The sequence below is a fragment of the Entamoeba invadens genome, assembly GCF_000330505.1.
Source record: "Entamoeba invadens IP1 unplaced genomic scaffold scaff_1105074725643, whole genome shotgun sequence".
Taxonomy (NCBI): domain Eukaryota; phylum Evosea; order Mastigamoebida; family Endamoebidae; genus Entamoeba; species Entamoeba invadens.
In genome coordinates, this window is record NW_004191777.1 from 737,649 (window position 1) to 757,219 (window position 19,571).

Consider the following 19,571-nt stretch of genomic DNA (forward strand, 5'->3'; position numbering starts at 1 on the left):
AATACAGCACTGTTCTTCAGATTCGTTATGAAAGAATGACAACTTGCATTTTTTTACTTCCAGCCCCAGATTTGACAAATTAATAATGAGTAATAATATAGCTAAATATGTACTATAAACGATTATGGGAATTAAGCCGAGTGACAGAAACATATCCATTGAGTTTAGTTTTTTCCTGTAATTTGTTAAATCGAATAAACAATTTCTTTGAAGGAAAAAAAACACTTTCGTTTTTCAAATTTTTTTTTAACTTTGATGTTTATTTTTTTAGAATTGTTAAAGAGATATTTTTTAATAAAAAAAAAATTGAGGAAATACCTAATAACATAAAATCAAAATACTATAACATTATAAAAATGTTATAGTATTTCACCCGTCATATTACAACGGAGTATATAAAAACATTTTTAAAGATTTTTGTGTTTTTTATTTTTTATTTTTTTAATAAGATGGCAAATAGTTAATATCATAACCAAAAAAACAAATTTATGTTTTTCACATTTTAAAAAACATTGAAAAAAAACGAGTGGTTTAAATAACGGGAAATCTTTTGTTTATAACAGAAATTTCCCGTTTTTAGCAGTTTATAAAGTGCAATACAATACACAATTAAAAAAACAAAAACAACAAAAAACAGTATCAATATCCCCCCAAAAAAGTAAATTTAAAGGCTAAGGTGTTATTTAAAGTGTTGATAAAAAATCTTTTACAGTAATTACAAAAATGAAAGATATTAACAAGAAAAAAAGATAATTGGGTGTGAACTTCAATCATTTAAATTTGATGAAAGTTGAAATTATGACAATCACAAAGAAGAAGAGCGTTTTCGACATGTCGCCGGGATCAACTCTTCTCGATCTGAAGCAAAAATTTGCGGCCGCGGAGAACCACGACGTTTCATTGTTGGCATTTTGTTACAAGAATAAGATGATGCACGACAACACACAAACCCTAGAATCATTGGGATATAAAGAAGGCACGCACTTTGTTGTTATCGTTAAGAAACAAGCACTTAAGACAGGAGCAACTACCACAGATGCAAAGGTTGAAAATAAAGTTGACGAAATCAAACCCTCAGAAAAAGTTGAAATTGTCAATTCCTCAAAAGTTGAGAAAGTCGAAAATGCAGTTGACGAAAAAGGCAAAGTCGACACCTTTGTCGCCAACGAAGACGATGTCAAAAATTTGGTGTCACGAGGGTTTGAAGAAGTTAAAATCCGCGAAGCACTGAAAGAAACGAAAGGCGATGTTGAGAAGGCTATTTTAGTGTTAAAAGGAAATCCATTGAGTGGGTTTAATGTTTTTGAGGAACAAGTTCCCACCGCCCCCCAAGGCAATGAGATAGAAATCGAAGGCCCTGTCTTTCTCGATGAAAATGGTAATTTGAATGTTTTAGATCCCGAAGACTTCGACGAGATTGTTCAAGAACTGGAGGAAGAAAATCCAGAGCTTGCGGAACAAGTGAGACAGAACCCACAGATGGTGTTTCAGTTAATTGAGAATGGGATGGGGCAGATGGATGAAGAAATGACTCCCGAAGAGATCCAACAACTTATTAACTCTGGTGCATTGACACAAGAACAAGTGGAACAACTCACAAGTGGGAATATGGAAATTGAATATAGTGATGATGATGGCATGGAGGAAGGGGAATATATGGAAGATTTTATTAGTGAAGACAATGATGACTCGCATGAAGACAAAAAGGAAATACAAGACAGTAAAATGCCAAAAACACCCAACCCAGAGAATGAACAGAAAATTGAGAATAATGTCCTCAAGACTGATTTAAGTAAAGAAGACTTGGAGAATATTCAAAGGCTTATTGAACTTGGAGCTTCAAAAAAATTGGCAACTGAGGCGTACGTCGTTTGTAATAAAAATGTCGACGCCGCGGCAAACTACATCTTCGAGAATTTTAACTGATTGATTATAACTTCTATGAGAAGTTTCGATATATACAAAAGAACTTAAAATAAATAGAAACTCAAAAACAACTTTGACGTTTTCGTTGTTTTTGTTTCAATAAAAAACACTCGACAAAACTCGTTGTTTTGTTATACAGTGGAAATTCGAAAAAATCAAAGTCTTAGTAATTTCATATAAAAAACTAGTTTGTATAATAAATATATAATTAATACAAAGAGTTTCATCGTCGACGCCAAAAATGCTGAACGAACATATTTTGCCACAAGTTAAGTCTGACGTAATTTGATCTTGTAAATTTCTTCACACATTTGTTCGAGAATTTGCACGAAGTTTTGGAAACTTTCAGAATATCTGTTCTTAAAATACATTCCCAAAAGTTAGTGATTCCAGTATACTATTAAGAAACTATACTTTTTTTTCTCGTTTACAAGTCGAAAACCATACATAGAATTAGTCAAGTCTCCAAGGAAACTGTGAAAGTTAATGGAGACTATAGTGCCTCAACAGAATGATAAAAAAAAGTTTCAAATTGGTGCAAGGCGTTCCTTTGCATCGAGTGAAACCCATCCACCACCTTTAGTTGAGAATCATATCCAGTCGAAGAGTCATCTTAATTTGGTTGAGAATAACAAACCAATCAATTTAAACAAAGAAACGCCTCCACAAACAGTCGAACAAAAACCAAAACGTGATAGAATTGTTGAAGAAATATACTCCACGGAATTGTCATACGTCACTTCCCTTGGGGTGTGCGAAAGTTGTTATCGCTCGCCAATGATGAAAGACAACTCCCCATTCAAGCACGAAGACGTGAACGAAATTTTCAAATTTTTCGACGAGGTTTTGAAATGCAATAGAGAGTTTCTGTCAATGCTAGTGCAAGCGCGAAAGAACGACACACTCAAGAACTCAATCTCTAAAATATTCCTGAGGTTTTGCCCCTTCTTTGCAATTTACCAACACTTCCTGATTAATCACGACAACGCTTTTTCTATACTCACCAAACTTGAAGACAACTCAAAGCTCTCGGCTTTCCTTCAGACGTGTCAAGAGTCAATTACTGTCCCGCAGAAACTCGATCTTAGAGACTACCTGATCATGCCAGTACAGCGCCTTCCAAGGTACAATTTACTATTAACAGACCTCCTCAAAAACACCCCACAAGACCACGTCGAATTTCAAGATTTGACAAAAGCGGTGGAATCCGTTCGAGAAGTCGCCTCGAAAGTGAATAGCTCGATATCTGCGACTTGGAGGCAAAAGAGGGTTGTCGAGTTAACAAAGAAACTGTATAAACTCGATAACTTCGAGTTGGTCGAACCGCATCGAACTTTTGTATTAGAAGCGTGTGTACAACAGGGTACACACACTGGTTTTCAAAAACGTGTTCTTTTGGTGTTTAACGATGTTATTCTCTTGACGAAGAAAGAAGAGAAACTCCGAATACACCACGTGATCAAAATCAGCCATTTGAAGGTTGCTGAGTCTGAAAGGGAAGACGTGCTTGTGTTTTACTCTGACGAGAAGTCATGTGAAATACTTTTTGACACACAAAGTGAAGCTGAAGAGCTCAAGAAAGAGGTCACTGAAATTCAGTCGAAGTTTAAGAATGAAAGTGTTGCATTTGCTGAATTAGTTATTCCACCAGAAGATGTCACATTATGTGCCGGATGTTCTTGTGTTTTTGGGAAGAGAAAAAGAAAGAACTTCTGTAAGAAGTGCAAGAGCTATGTCTGTCAAAAGTGTTGGAACAATTCGCAGAAGTGTTGCGACATGTGTGAGATCCGCAAAGACTCCGAGCAGAAAATAAAGAGCCCACGAAACTCAGACAAAGCAAAACAAAAACCACTTAAGGTCGAGCAAGTCGCTGGAATCATCAATTTGGATGTCCCAGAAGTTTCTAAGGTGGAAGAAAAGGTGTTGCCCATTGTAACGCCTATTGTTGATAAAGTCGAAGTTAAGAACGTGGTCGACGTTCAATTGAGTGAAGTTGTTCTACCAAAGGAAAACACAATTGAAGAGGTCATCCCGAAGGAAGTCCCATCTAAAGTAACTGAAATTGAAAAAGAGGAACCAAAAGAACAGGAGTACTCTGAAGTATCAGATGAAGAGCCAAAAGTGCCTGTTGACATTAAAGCCAAACAAGAAGAGATTCGTCCAAAGTTTATACGACGTTGTGAGATGAAAGAAGAAATTAAAAAGATTGATGAGAAGAAGTTTGATGAAACCATTATACCTGAGGGACCAGGAAGAGTCAAATTCTTACTCAAGTTGAATGAGATGAGAATTCAGAAAGAGAAGGAGAGTTTCGAGAGAGACGTCGTCAAAAAGCCAGTCAGAAAATTTGTTGCGAAAAAGAATTGAGTTGTTTTGTATTCAATTGAATTGCAGAGTGTTTGACTTTACATTGTAACATCTATAACTACATTTCAATCTTCAATTACTATATTTTATAGTTAATATGTTCTATATTATAGTTCTATTAATACTATAGTATAAATCACACTCAGACAACCATTGATTATTATAATTATAATTATAACAGTTTAGTTATACCATTAAACTGAATAGAACATAAGAAATATATTATAACAATCAGTCACACCCATCGAGTGAATTTAAAATACAACATCCCGGCTATCATCCACAAAAAACTCAAGAAATAAAACCCTCCAAACATCCACAGATTTTCATAATTCTGACCAGGGACTACTACGTTCATCCCGAAAGCAGTTGATGCAAATATTAGTGGTGTGAACAACGTCGTTATTATCGCAAATTTCTTCATCAATTCCTCTTGGTTTCTATTAACTCTGAACGAGTCCAATGTCATTCTTGACATAAACGTCTTTGTTAAATCGTCGATTTTATCATTCACAAAATCGACTCTTTTTACCGTGCTTGCTGCTTCTTCCAAAACGTCTCTCAAATAAATTTTGACCATTTTACTAATTTTTGGTGTTGGTGTTTTGATTAAATATTTTAAAAGTGCTCTTTTGGGTGTGATTTGATAATCCAAGTTGCTTGCTCTTTTCTTCAAATTGACGAGTCTTGCCAGAAGTGCGTTTTGGTCTGTTGTGATGCTAAACTCTGCCAATTTATCGACCGAATCCAAGTCGTTTTCAATGGCATCCATATTTGATTTGTATCCCTTGATAATATCAATTAAAATTGCATACATCACCCATTGTGCACTTGGAAGTGCATCAGAGTAATGCAACAACACTTTGTCCATTACTCTTCTGATTGCAAATAAAGGCTTTGGGTGTACCGTCAAGACAAATGTATCTCTCATTGTTATATTCACAGAAATGGTATCTAACACATTTGTATCAGGAAGGTACACCAACTCTTTATCTGATACTTCGTAGTACGTTTCAAATATTGTTGACTTACTTTGTGGGATATCGGAGAGCCAATCGTCCACAGTAAGAGGATGAATGTGAAACAATTCTCCAATTTTCACCAAGTCTTCTTGGTTATTTCCACAGACATCAACCCATATGTCATGGTCTTCGCCTTGTGCTGGAATAAGCTTTGGATACAACCGAATCAATTCTTCGATGGTCACCTGGCGATTACAATTCCCCTGACCACTTACTGTTAAAGTGCACCGGTGAAAGGACTCGCCTCTGTTTTTTGATGTGTAGTCGTCTATACAATGAAGGCTAATTGCGTTTGTGTCTTGGATGTTTGTGATCATAATTTCGTTTAGTTTGTCCATTCACTTTATTCTTCTTTTTCTAGTTTTTTAATTAAAAACATTTTTTGAGACAAAAAAGCACTCATTATTATTTTTGTTAAAAATACAACAAAAAATTAATGTTAAACTTTCTTTAAATTACAATAAATTTATCCAAAAAACAGAAGTGTTATACATTCATCTTTTAGTTGATCATTCATCATTATATTATTTTATTTAATGTAGTCACAGCACAATAACATTTTTATCTAAAGAACATTAATGTGATTAATTATTGTTACACAAAAAAAGTTTCTTATTAAAAGTCATTGTGTTTATATTGTCTTTTGTTAGTATTACAAGCGAATAATGATTATTGATTAAACATATCAATAAGTTAAATTATCAATATAATTTACTTTAAAAATTATTCAAAAAACGTCAGCTGGTTGTTATGTGTTGAATTGTACAAAATATTAAACAAATCACATCATTTTGTGATTTGGACAAAAAGAGAAATACTTAAACAACTCAAGTGGTTTCAATGAACTAATAATTTTAAATAAAATACAAAATACAGTTGCTTCATATACAACCAACTAATAAACAAAATTTAATTCTTTGTTTATTAACAACATAAAAAGAAATTTTTCATCTTTCCTAAACAAAACACATCATTTATTTGTCATGAACTTTGAGTGGTATTTATCCATTATAACAAGCATACAACCAATTAGAATGGTTTGATAATAATCTGTCTTTTTTAAATATAATTACAGTTTAATATAATAAGACAAGTTGTAGTGACTCTTTATATAATCAGAAAAATCGTCAACTAAGGTTAGAAATACACAAAATATGATAATATATTATTTTGGTTCAAATCAATCCAAAATATATCGAGTTGTTCAATATATTATTCGAAAAGACAATAAATTGTCAAATAATAATATTTAATAACAACCAATCATGTGTAATGTATTCATATCTTTAGTTTACAATATTTCATTGATTCGAACTTGCCATATTTTCGAAACTGATCTAATTGAATTTCGTCAAAAGCCGTTTTTTATTTAAAAAGTTTTTATTAAAATATTTTTAAATATTCCATCTATACATAATCATAAATGAAGTTACGAATACGTCAAAAATGTTTAATGAAGGGTGTGCTGTTTTTGTAAAACCACTTTCTATTATTATTTTTAGATCGTATTCCCAAAATATAAATAGAATCAATTGATTGTATTATAGTTTCTTTTTAGTATAATAAACAAACTATATATAAACACAGTAGCTTTTTTCTTAAAAGAGTTTAACAAGCCCGTTTTGTTACGATTTTAAATACTCAAGCTGTATATATTTTTTTTGTTGATTTCAGCAAGTTAATAGCATTTCAATTATTAATGTGTTGTATCAATAAACAATTGTTGATTATTCATCCATTTTTTAAGTTATATTGTGTCAGAGTTTGAAATGCTGTGAAACTGCCAATTAAGTTCAAAATAAATGACATCCCCATTTTTATTTATATTTCATTTGATGAAACAAAATTTGAAAGTTATACATATTTTCGCTTTTGTTTTTTTGTGAAGCAACAAATACCTCACACCACCATTTGAATCCACTTCGAACTAGTTTTTTACTATAATTTAATTTTGTTGTATAGTATATTTAGTCTGAATGGAATGACAATTTTTAAACCACATTGAATCCATCAAGCTTTTCCTCAACAAAAATTGAAGATAACAAACGTATTTTTCTGAAAGAAACAACCCAAATAATTTTTGGGAATTAAAATAAAAGAAGCAAAATTGGCGAACGATAACCAAATTAGACAATTCATTTTGTTTATCGTTCAAAAGAAGACAAAAAAGTAACATGTTATTGAAAATTATATATATATTTACCGATTCACTAAAATGCCAATAATGAATAAAGGGGTATTAAGAATGAAATAATTCCAAAAGATTGTATTATTACCCCTCGCGACTAAACTCGTAATACTGGAACAATAATATTTATCTTTATGACGAAGCCTCAGACATGCAACTCTGCATTTTCTAAGAAAACTTTAATTCGTGGAGACTCCAACGGGGCGACAGAGACGTGGTGTTATCCCGGGAATACTCATCAACTAATTGTACAAACAGCTGTTAACTCACAACACGAGACTCCCCCACCTCAGCCCAAGAAGCAAGAAGCAATCAACTTCAGTTGTATATTTGATGATTTGAAGAAATATCCATATCATGGGAAGACTCGAAAAGTGTTTGTGGGGTATTGCATATTAATAATGAAGACGCTATATAATTTCTGTGTTTGTTATTATTCTTTGTTCTTTATTTAACGATATTAATTTAAATATTGTAATCAATGTTATTTAAACAAGAAAAGTATGAACATAATAATTTGAGACAATTATTCTCAGTTTTAGAAAGCAAAAGAAAAAACAAATTCAACACAATTCAAAACACTCGTCGAAAAACATTTCAATTTGCCTTATCAAAAAGCAGTCGAAAGGTTGTCCAATACACTCGACTTCTTTTATTCCGCCGAGAACTTGGGATGCACTAAACAAATCGTCCAACAAACAAAACACAACAAAATAAAGAGTGATGGACAATACGACAAACAGGTGAGAATTAAAAACACAAAAGCGCTCTCGAAAAAGTCGACAAAAAGCGTGGATGAGAAGTCTTTACAGACAATGTTATTTAGACTCGAACGTGCAATTCGGTGCGAACGTTTTACTAGTGGACCACATACAGAACGAATCATGTCACTACGCTCTATGATGGATGAGATGTGTGTTTAGCCCCTCACCCCGCCATTTTTTTGTGTTAACTTAGCAACTCTTCAACATTTTCATCTTTTTTACAGGTCGACTGGAACAACTTCAAGTCTGTACTATCTTTTATAATATTTATTATTAGATATTATTCAAACTTAATTTTGAATAAGTACGATTTTACATATTATGAACCATTTTTTTGTCGAAAAAAAGACATTTTTATTAAAAACTTACCCCATGTTTTGTATTTTTTGTTACTCCACCATTACATTGTTAATTCTTTTATTATTTTTTAATAAAAGTATAATTAATTATGAGTCAAAAATAATATTTTTTTGAATTTTTTAATTTTTTGAGTTGCGAAATAAAAAAAATGTTTTTCAGAATGAATAATAAAAATTTTTGTTTAAAAATACAGTTAGACAAGTTTGACTTAAATGGTTCACGTTAATGGTTTAAAAACCAATTATTATAGTAAACAGTAAGTTAAACTAGAAAAAAATATAATGGTTAAATAGAATAGTATTTAAATTATTATTAATTCTATTGTTTTATGTTACACTCTGATTTTGAAAAATAAAACCACGACACATGTTAAGTATTGTTTTGTATATTTCAATGTGTTTGTCTCGTTGAGTTCAAACGCGCCAAAACATGTGCCGCCTCATTCGGAAACGTTTGTGTTACTTTATATTTATTTTAATATGATAAATCAGCAGTATCTCCTATCGCGATGGAAGAATACCGCTTTTAACTAAACCAAATAATAATATCCATAAAAACGAATTCAACGCAAGGAAAAACTGCCAAACCTCCCAAGAGTGGGATTCATTAAGAATCTCCGCTTGATTTTGGCCAATAAAAAGTGGACCCACTCTTTAAAGAGCATGTCTATCTTGTTTTTGGTTTGTTCTTAAGAAATGCTCGTTCAATGGAGAACAACAAAAATAATAATTACACACTCTAGGGAAATTAGACTGTATTTATAATTGAATTGAATTTGAAATGTTATGGATACTTTATTTGACAAATTTTGATAAAACTTTATTGTTTGTGTTCACATTAAAATGTTGGTGATGATCATGATCGTGTGATAGTTTATAATTATCTTTACTTTTTTCATTGCTTTCTTATTCTTTATGTTGTGTGTTTGGGTTTTTGGCTTGCTTTTAATTATTCAATTTTTTATATAAACTTGATAATAAAAAAGCAATTAATTAGTTCGGGTTATAGTTCAAATTTTTATTATAATTAAATTATAATTTTTACCATTTAACCCAAACTTGTCGTTTAAGTCAAACTTGTCATACTGTAGATGCAATTTATTGTATTATTAAAGTACTATTATATAAAAATTATACTTTAAAACTCATCTCATTTGGAATAATTAAATGTTAAAAAAATATAATTAAAATGTAATCAACTATAACAATTAAAAAAAAATACTATAAAATACTTTCCCTTTAATTACAAACGATGATTTTCAATGATTGAGACAAACTCCTTGACTTGTTCAATGTCAAGTGTGTTCACGTCGATCTCGATATCCCAAACCCGAACATTCAAATTTATGGCAAGTTTAGTCAAAATTTCTTCGAGTGCTTTTTGACTTGCTGTGGGGAGGAGTTGTATCAATTTAAGTCGGACGTTGAACTTCTGTGGGAAGAAAAAGGGGTCTGTGAGTTGGTCGATGTTAAGACTTGACTCCGTGTCGGTTGTTTTCACCCAGTCAAGAAACGTGTTAAAGACATCGCGCGTGAGTGGGCTCGGTATTTTTTCTCCAACAGAAACACAAGTCCCGATGCGCATAATAAATTGCTCAAGACTTGTCATTTCTCTCTGTGTTAATTTGCAACGAAATGATGATTGAAAGTTAGTGACACAAACTTTAAGGAGTTCATAACCAAGTCGAATCTGATTTTTTGAAAGACGTTGAATTTAGTGTCGACTGAGATGGTTGGGTTTCTATAAAACCTCCACATGATAGGTATTATTGTTAATAGAAACTCGGGGCCTGTTTTTGTCGAAAAGAGCTTTTCATAATTTCCTTCAAACACTTGGCAAAATTCTGGAATTGACATAAGAACAGACTTTGTCAATTGAAGGGAGTTTGTGTTTGTAGGAATTAAAAAAGAGAGTGGACCGTCAAGTGGAATTTCCATGAAATAGATTCGATGTGTTTTTTTAGTAAAGAATGATTTCAGTATAGAAATACTAGTTCAAGCCAACTTATATTAATAGTTGTTTTGTTGGTAAATTATAATTTAATACAATAATTAAAGGTAACTGATACATTACTATGTTGTTATTAGTATACTGAGAACTATAACAATAGAAAAAACTATAAAGGTAACTATTTAATTAAAAGATAATGAGCCAACCAAATTTAACGTGTTGTTACTGCCACTCTGTCGAAGGTGTGTTAGAATGCGCTCAATGTGGGAAACGTATTTGTAACGGGGCGTTGAGCAACTCCTCGAAGTGTCAATTGCTTGTCCACATAATTAAGCGTCAACACTTTTCGATTAAATGCAACGGACTTGTGCTTGCTTGTACGGAGTGTGGGGACACAAATGTTTTCAATTTATTCTTTGAAACAGATACCCCGATTTTTTATTGCATCAAATGCCTTAAGAAAAAGCCGGATGACTTTAGAAAGGCGTGTCAGTACAACCTTGTTAACGACGGTGCGATAGATTTATCTAACATGCAATTTCCTCACAGTCCTGGTGTATGTAGTTTGGATGAGGTATATAAAGAGGAAGGTATTCAAGATGAAACGTTTGATTTAATTGGGGTACACACCACTAATAGATACAATAACACCAATATATATGCGAAGATATACATCAAACTACTTGAGTTTGAAGAAGAGAATAAAGGATGGGAAGATTCTACTGTTCAAAAGTCGAATATCAAATTTGTTCCAAATGATACAGGAACGAAGGTTTACATTTCTAAACAATTGTTGTGCTTTATAAATGCACGACCAGCAGACATGATCATACTTGTTGGTGGTGGAGACAAGTCGCCCATAAAAACTGAAACGCGGGAAGAAATTGAACATAACATTAAAGGGTATTTCCCACGTGCAGACTTTGTTGTGTTCGGACACATTAAAACAATCAACAAAACGTCTGTCTTGGAACTTGACCCAATGCTTTTTGGAGGGTCAGACTTGTCGTCGTTGATGAACACAAGCAGTGAATTTATGAATTACTCGAAGGTGTTTCGAGTGTACTGTTACAAGGCCAAGAACTCGTTTCTGAATTCGAAGAAGGTCATGTCTCAGTTTGGCAATTCTCAGTTGACTGATTACAAAAAGGCTATTTTGGGCATTCAGCAATTCACAAATACAAACACCTTCACTTTAAACGACATCAACACAGACTTTTCAGGGAGAACACTTGATTTGAATGACTCACAAAAGAACGCTGTATTACAAGGACTAAACTGTAATTGTTCACTGATTGTGGGACCGCCAGGGACTGGTAAATCCACAGTGGCTGTAGCTTTAGTTCAAAATTTGATGGTCTACAAACAACATTTTGTCGATGGTATTGACATACAACAGAAGATACTTGTCTCTGGGCCAAGTAATAATGCAGTGAATGCGCTTTGTGAAAAGCTAATTGAGAATGATATCGAGTGTGTGAGGATCGTTGTGGACAACAAATACACAAATATGTCGACAAAAGTCTTTCACAAGACATTGATGTATAAAGTGTACACATTCTTGTTAAAAACTTTTCAAGAAGTGGACGATGTCAATAAAATTAATGTCCGAAAATTTTTGGATGTCTTTGAGAGAAAAGTGCAACAATTTTTAACAGACTCGGACAAAGACAAATTGGCGTCTTTGGAGTTGATATACAACACTACACCTGAGATTAAACGAGACTTCAAAACCTTTAACGACTTTCTTCAAACACAAGACGACGCTTTATGGAACAAAGTCAGTGGCGGAGCAGATTTCAATGACGACCAAATCATCAGAAAAATAATGAAGAACTACCAAGATGTAATTTTGAACGATTGCGAAGTCGTTTGTGCGACTTTATCAAAGCAAATTTCAGGAGTCAAATTTTGGTGTACCATCGGTGACGAGGCCTCACAAGCACTTGAACCAGAAACTCTTAAAGCAATCAATGAAGTCAAAAAAGTGGTTTTGATAGGCGACTTTAACCAACTGCCGCCTACTGTAGTCACTACAAAAGCTAAACAAGGCGGACTTGATTTGTCAATGTTTGAGAGACTCATACAGAACAAAGTGTTTACCACTTTACTTAATGTACAGTACAGAATGCACCCGGCGATTTCTTCTTTTCCAAGCAAGAACTTTTATAAAGGGAATTTACATGACGGTGTCACCGAGCAACAGAGAAGCGACCCAAGACTCGACCACTTTTTCCCAGTCGAACACTGGCCTGTTGTGTTTATCCACCACGAAGGCAAAGAAAGCGTTGGAGAGAACGGAGCGAGTTATTACAATGTCAACGAGGTTGGTATAGTCACTGCAGTTATTGGAGAATTAAAGAACCGAGGGTTTCAGGATAGAGAACTGGGTATCATCTCGACTTACAACTCACAAATTCAACTGATATCGGAGAATATTGAAAAACAAGGGAATATCCAAACGAGTAGTGTGGACAGTTTCCAAGGCTCTGAGAAGGAAATTATAGTGTTGTCGTGTGTGAGATCGAATGAAAGACTTGGAATAGGGTTTGTCTCGGACCACAGAAGAATGAACGTAGCACTCACTCGAGCTCGAAAAGGGTTGGTTGTTGTTGGTAATATGAGAACACTCTCCACAGACCAAAACTGGAGGAAGTTAATTTTGACTTATGGGGAAAAGCAGTGTGTTGTGTCTTTGCAAACATTTCCATTCAAGTTCACGAAAATTCCAATTCAAGTCAGCCAAACGATCAAAACAGAAGCTATTCACCAAGTATTATATAGTATCGATAATAATTTGGCATTTAATAAACAAGAAAGGGAACTTCAACAAACACAAGATACACCTTTTAACATTCCTGAAAGTCTTCTAAAAAACATCCCAAAAACTGTTTTTATACCTGAGTTACATTCGGAACAAACACAACTCAATGTTTCACAACAAACATATCAAAAACTTATTAAAACGCCTTACCCTAAAGCAGTTGATATACCACAACCTTCACCAATTATTAAACAAACGCGTAACGTTGTTCAAACTCAACTTGTTCCAATCGATAATTATATCGAAGGTTGCGATGAAATGATTCAATTTGAAGGGCATACACTTAAACTACAAATTGGTAAAGGTGCCCCAGAAAGCTTTGATCTGAACTACGAAATTGATGGACCAAGTGAAATAATCAACCTCCAACTTACAGTTAAATGTGACGGTAATGGTATTTACACACGACGCGGGGGCGATGTTTATCGGCAATTGTTATTTTTAGACTACCTCAACGGTGTTAGCATAGACTTTCAGCAACACGTATTCAATGGTACAGACAATGTGTTGTTGGGCTTTGAGATCCAATCTGCAGATATCAGGTATGATGGGTTTGGTCTTCCAGTTCAAACACCAAATGGGTACCAAAATGGTGCTTTAGTGTTTTGTGTGCGTCTTGTGACTGATCAGAAAGACTTGTCTCCCGATGACATTGAACTGAATCAACTCGCCTACAACATCAAATTCAGAGAATTTCATTAACTCTTATACATTTTATAGTTTATATATTGTAAATTAATAGTTAAAATTCAATTGTTTTCTTCCCGAGTTAACAATGGTATAAATGCCATCATTGAATAACTCGAATAACTCTAAAGTCGGGCAAAGAGCTATAAAGTATAGTTAAAGTGTTATTAAGAATAAGAAAAAGAAACCCAACTGAACTCGAAAATGGGAGGATGTCTGCACCAAAACCAATACCACTTTCTTCGTTGTCAGCGCGTGACCTTTCTGGACTGCATCAGACCCTTCAGAATGAATTGTCTGATTTACAGCAGAGCTACGAGGATTTGTATTCGGTCCAACAGACATACTTAGACAACAAAGACATAATAAAAAACTTGAAGAATGACCGCGTCGTTGGGAAGCCAATGCTTGTCCCAATGAATCAGTCTCTTTATATGAATGGAACTATTGATTCCTACGACAGAGTTATCATTGATGTCGGAGCAAATTACTTCATCTCAAAGAAGCTTCCCGCTGCTTTGGAGTTCTACGACAGAAAAATCAAATTTGTCGAAGAACAGAAAGAAAAAATCCTAAAAATTATCACTGAGAGAAAAGATATGATCGGCGCAGTCCAAGAGCAAATCGGGAACATCCTCGCAACACCAGCTCCACAAATCCCACAGCAGAAATAAATTTTTGTCGTATTTTGGTCACACGTGGTATAGTTCTTTTTTATAATTCTTTTATAATATTTTTACTAGTATCTTGGTGATGTGTAAATGCAAGTGGAACTGAATTTGAGGTAGTCAAACTTGAAAAAAAGATGAATTTTGTGAACGAAGACGTCCTCCTTGATAAAGATGCGTTAAACGAAACAGCAGCTTTCACCGTGGAAGAACCTTGTCAATGTCTCGAACTTTCACTTCGAACTGTTTGTTGTGTTTATTGGCTAATTAAACAAAAATGAGTCATAGCGAATATTTGGGTTCTTAATAACATTCACCATCGGCGGGACGTTACTCATCATATGCATTCCACTACTTGGAACAGTACTTGTTGCACCAACAGTGTTTGCGATTGTCTATACCATTGCTATATCACTCATCTTCTGCTCGATGTTCTTCTTGTATGGACCAAAGCAACAGTTTAATAAATTGATATCCTCTCCACTCAGATTTATAGCGTTTTTGATATGTTTAGCGACAACGATATTCACACTCTTTTGTGTCTTCAAATTCAGATTCTTGTTGGTCATTATTATATCAATTATTTTACAACTCGCAGCTTCTTCGTTCTACGGATTCTCACTACTTCCCTTTGCGCAAAATATTTGGGAGAAATGCACGAAAGGGAGAAAGGAGTGATTCTGTTATTTTGTTCTTTTATGTTTTTTACTATAACATATAAAATTTTAATTATAAAAACAACTAAAGAATTGACTAATATTAAAAAGTTTTCATTGAACGGGTTTGTAGTTAAATTACAATAAAAGAACTTAATTGTACTTTACAAAGAAATAGGCATTCCCTTTGCTAACAGCCGAACTGAAATATTTTTTCATGGACTTAGCAACAAGTGCACTGGTTGATGGGATTATTCTTGTTGTGTTTTTTGGACTACTTTTAACATTCACTGTGATTAATAATTTGTTGCGTGTGTTTAACTTGTTTAGAAACAAACACTTTGAAAGCATTTCGTGGTTGGGGCCAAGAGCAGTTTTTAGAGGCGGAAACTATTTTACTTTACTCGTTGGATTTACACAAGGGATTGTTTGTTTGTGTTATGTCAACAAAGGAGATTCATTTGACTTTTTCTTAGGGTATCAGGTGTGTAACATGGCGATGACATACGGACTTTTATTTACGTTTTTCTTTACAATAACCACTGTGTTTGTTTTATCTATTTCTTCTTAATTGTGTGGTTCTATTATTTGATATTTACAAATTGTTTTAAAAAGCGACTGAATCACAGAAAAAACCAAATTACTCGTATTATGCAGACCAAAGAGTCACAGCTGACTCAGTGGTTTGATGGGATCAATTCGTTTAATGTTGGATTTTCAGTGCTTGGTCTTGTTTCCAATTTTTCTCTCTTATTATTTAGTGAGTCCTTATGGAATAAACAGGGTTGTTTTACAAGTTTGTTATTCATATTTTGATGTTTTACACTTAAAAATGGTTGTGGAAAATACCATAAGGGTACTAAGAGGATAGGAGAAGCTGCATATTCTGAGACTGTATTTTCGATGTTATTTGGGTTTGAAAGTTCGTTGCAATTTCTCATGTGCACACTTTCGATGACATTATTTATCGTATATTTAAAGCATATTTTTGGTATTTTCGTCGATGAAGATTTCAAAAAGATGAAAGTCCGAGAGGTGGTCTGTTCCTCTGTAATATTGATAACATTTTTCATTCATGCTATAGCCAGTTTCTTTCTTAATGGCCTATCGACAGCATTGAATGAAATGACTTCTAAAGATACCAAATTTTATCAGGCATATACCAATTACAGAGACCAGTTTTTAAACCCATATACAGATTGGATATTCTTTGTTATTACTGGCGTGACACCATTATTGACTTTGCAGATGATGGTCGATTATCCATTCTAATTCATTTATTTTATATTGTTGTATTATCAAACGCTTTAATTATATGTACTGTTCTTATTTGTCTTAAAGTTTGTATTCAAACGAGGTGTAAATCCAGGAGATTGGATCATGTGAATAAGAAATCGAAATGTAAAAAGATAATGTAAAATTCACAAATTGATTTTTATTCGCAATTTGGAATTAAAAATGAGGGGGTTACCCAAAATAATTATTTAAATTAACACATCAAAAAAAGTAAACCACACATTCAAATTTGGGAGTGAAAGCCACTACATGTCGCTTTTCTTATTTATTGTTTTTTCGTTAAAATGAAGTCGACATTATTCATAGCAAGATAAGTGACGTTAAACTCCAAATTGTGGTTTTAAAAATTGAAGATAAACGAAGATACAATCGATATTTTAATTATTTTCAAACTATTATTTCTAGATATGTTTCATATATCGAAATTTTTTCAAAAAAAAGGTGATTTTTATCATTAAGGAAATTACATTGTAATTATAGACTGACAATCTCAACTCATTTGAATAAGTTTATTATAAACAATAAAATTTTATCTAATTTTGTGGGATATTTACGTGATTTACAAAGTATTGTTTTATACGAAACTATTAATACACTTAATTACTTATTATTAATTATTATAAGATTTGGTCTATTATTGGTGAATTGCTCATTTTTAAACTTTGATTTTCGAAAAAAATAATCTCTGTTTTTAATGGGTAATAATGGCGAATAATGCTGATAATTTGTTCAATTGATATATTACGTCATATAATACCGTATTTAAAGGTTTTTACCGTTTTAATTATTTAAAAGTGAACAATGGGTAATTTCTTTTCGTTAAAGTTTTTGAGAAAAACGAACTGGCAAATTGGAACAATAATCACTTCAATTTAGTAAAAAATTATTTAGCCTTTGTTATTGATAAAAAACACTTGTTTAAAGAAAAACAACGGGATGATTTCTCAATAACAAACCATGTTTACCAAAATGAAAAAACACCATTTTTTTGAATTATTATTAATATGATTATTGTTTTTTAGTACCATTTTTCCCGATTTGTTGCAAAATAAAAGACTGTGTTTTTATTTCAAATAGGAGTAGTCAATTGAAATTTGAAGAATAATAAAAGTCATTTTAAACAAGTGGTTTTGGGATGATGGAATTACATATATATGAATATTGGTTGTTAATATCATTCAATATTTGTTTTACATTACAATAACAATAGCAAAAGTAATTATCTTCCCAAAACATATCAAAACAAATTTCACATCACTTACTTGAAAAAATGTTTATTTTCAACAATTTTATTTTAAAAATGTTTTAATTGGTACTTCGAACAAGTAAATACCAATAAGAAACACACTTGGTGATTTAATTTATCAGTTTATTTTCGAATACCATTGTAAATTAATATTTCCGCATTTGGTGATTGTTTCGATGAAAAATTTTGAAAAAGCGAATACATCCACATAATTCACTAATTATTGAAAATGCCTTTTTTAAAAACAAACGATTCGACTATTAAAACTCTCTCAAATTAAATCATTCAATGATCTTTTTACTCTTAGCCACGTCTGTTGTTGCGTTCAATTGTTCCAAAGGTTGCTCATCAGGGTGCATTGCAGACTACGCATGTAGTTCAAAGTGTTCGTCTTCTTATGATGACGACAATTCATGTCTTTCGTGCAAAGGTGTCTACACTATTTACACGGACGAAACCATTTATTTACCCCGTAACGACGAGTGTGTCCCAAAGAATAATGTTATTGACAAAAACAATTGGCTCCCACCCGATGATAAAATTGAGGAAATTTTCTTGAGCACACCAGTTTCATTCACATTTGATGAATCAAGTGATGTTGATTATAGTTTTTGTACATACAATCCAAGATACCGAATTGGAAAATGGTTTCGACTGGATATGTCAACTATCACAGACCCATATATTTGGATCAAAATGGACAAGGACATTGGAGTGGACGTGTCTATAGACATCAGTCATTCACAAAAAGGCAGTAAATACGGAATATGCACTGCCCATACCAATTCACCTGTTTCGAAATTAACATGTTCAATGAAAGGCCCTGTAATTAATCCAAGAGATTCAATTACGAACAAAGTTATTGTCAATTTTGATTACTTCTTCTTTGTTTCAATGTCTGAGGAACGTACAACTCATTTAAACTTAACCGTTGAGAAGTCTGCTGATAAGATATGGGATATCTCATATGAAATCAAACAAGATGATATCGACTATTTGTCACAACACTTGGGGACATACCGCGAGCTCCAAATGCCAATGGAAAACTTTGGGGTCTTCCATTTCCCAGTTTGTATGCCAACGTTCTTACTGAAGATGGTTGTCTTCACTATCAACTTCAATGGTAATTACTCGCTTCTTATCAGCACCAAAAAGTCAAATAGAATGAATTTTCTAGAAGAATTTGGCGTTATCAATAATGGTGGGAAAGTCTCCACTGAATGTATTGGTCTTTGGAATGGAGCAAGAAATGGTGTCCTAACTGAGACGGACCGCCAAGGTATCGAAGTAAAATTGAGTGGTAGCAACAAAACAAGGTACTTCACACTTATTACACCAAACTTTTTCTCTGATCTCGACGTTCAATACCAAGTGATCTGCCCTAACAACTGTAACCAAGATACTCACAAAGGTGCATGTAACACAAATGAAGCAAGATGTATGTGCATTGATGGTTATGGTGGCGATGATTGCCATCAACTGTGTTATTACAACAACGCTTGGACTGTAAAAGATTATAGTGGGTTGTGTAAATATGGCACTGAAAATTGTGACTCCAATTGTGGGTGCGTCAATGGGACTACTCTCTCAAATGACAATTTATGTGTCACCCCCGCA

At 33.2% G+C, this 19,571-nt stretch overlaps 9 protein-coding genes across 9 annotated transcripts; 7 read left to right on the top strand and 2 right to left on the bottom strand.

Moving 5' to 3' along the window:
* Positions 1–783: 783 nt before the first annotated feature.
* EIN_085670 (hypothetical protein) lies at positions 784–1,926 on the top strand (the record flags this gene model as incomplete). Its single annotated transcript, XM_004184623.1, has 1 exon — positions 784–1,926. The coding sequence occupies one exon, from the start codon at positions 784–786 to the stop codon at positions 1,924–1,926; it is 1,143 nt and encodes a 380-aa protein (XP_004184671.1).
* Positions 1,927–2,412: 486 nt separating this feature from the next.
* Positions 2,413–4,293, top strand: EIN_085680 (Rho guanine nucleotide exchange factor, putative; the record flags this gene model as incomplete). Its single annotated transcript, XM_004184624.1, has 1 exon — positions 2,413–4,293. One exon carries the CDS (start codon positions 2,413–2,415, stop codon positions 4,291–4,293), a length of 1,881 nt encoding a protein of 626 aa, XP_004184672.1.
* Positions 4,294–4,528: 235 nt separating this feature from the next.
* EIN_085690 (Magnesium transport protein corA, putative) lies at positions 4,529–5,632 on the bottom strand (the record flags this gene model as incomplete). The annotated part of the gene is made up of 1 exon (XM_004184625.1): positions 4,529–5,632. The coding sequence occupies one exon, from the start codon at positions 5,630–5,632 to the stop codon at positions 4,529–4,531; it is 1,104 nt and encodes a 367-aa protein (XP_004184673.1).
* A 2,005-nt stretch (positions 5,633–7,637) lies between these two features.
* Positions 7,638–8,426, top strand: EIN_085700 (hypothetical protein; the record flags this gene model as incomplete). Its single annotated transcript, XM_004184626.1, has 2 exons — positions 7,638–7,928; positions 8,046–8,426. 2 exons carry the CDS (start codon positions 7,638–7,640, stop codon positions 8,424–8,426), a joined length of 672 nt encoding a protein of 223 aa, XP_004184674.1.
* Positions 8,427–9,869: 1,443 nt separating this feature from the next.
* EIN_085710 (hypothetical protein) lies at positions 9,870–10,564 on the bottom strand (the record flags this gene model as incomplete). The annotated part of the gene is made up of 2 exons (XM_004184627.1): positions 9,870–10,239; positions 10,290–10,564. 2 exons carry the CDS (start codon positions 10,562–10,564, stop codon positions 9,870–9,872), a joined length of 645 nt encoding a protein of 214 aa, XP_004184675.1.
* Positions 10,565–10,773: 209 nt separating this feature from the next.
* EIN_085720 (hypothetical protein) lies at positions 10,774–14,103 on the top strand (the record flags this gene model as incomplete). The annotated part of the gene is made up of 1 exon (XM_004184628.1): positions 10,774–14,103. The coding sequence occupies one exon, from the start codon at positions 10,774–10,776 to the stop codon at positions 14,101–14,103; it is 3,330 nt and encodes a 1,109-aa protein (XP_004184676.1).
* Positions 14,104–14,300: 197 nt separating this feature from the next.
* On the top strand, positions 14,301–14,762 carry EIN_085730 (prefoldin subunit, putative; the record flags this gene model as incomplete). The annotated part of the gene is made up of 1 exon (XM_004184629.1): positions 14,301–14,762. The coding sequence occupies one exon, from the start codon at positions 14,301–14,303 to the stop codon at positions 14,760–14,762; it is 462 nt and encodes a 153-aa protein (XP_004184677.1).
* A 131-nt stretch (positions 14,763–14,893) lies between these two features.
* EIN_085740 (vesicle transport protein SFT2B, putative) lies at positions 14,894–15,434 on the top strand (the record flags this gene model as incomplete). The annotated part of the gene is made up of 2 exons (XM_004184630.1): positions 14,894–15,001; positions 15,045–15,434. The coding sequence occupies 2 exons, from the start codon at positions 14,894–14,896 to the stop codon at positions 15,432–15,434; spliced, it is 498 nt and encodes a 165-aa protein (XP_004184678.1).
* Positions 15,435–18,242: 2,808 nt separating this feature from the next.
* On the top strand, positions 18,243–19,569 carry EIN_085750 (protein tyrosine kinase domain containing protein; the record flags this gene model as incomplete). Its single annotated transcript, XM_004184631.1, has 1 exon — positions 18,243–19,569. A coding segment is annotated over one exon (1,327 nt), but the record flags the coding sequence as incomplete, so codon positions are not given.
* Between the last annotated feature and the right edge of the window lie 2 nt (positions 19,570–19,571).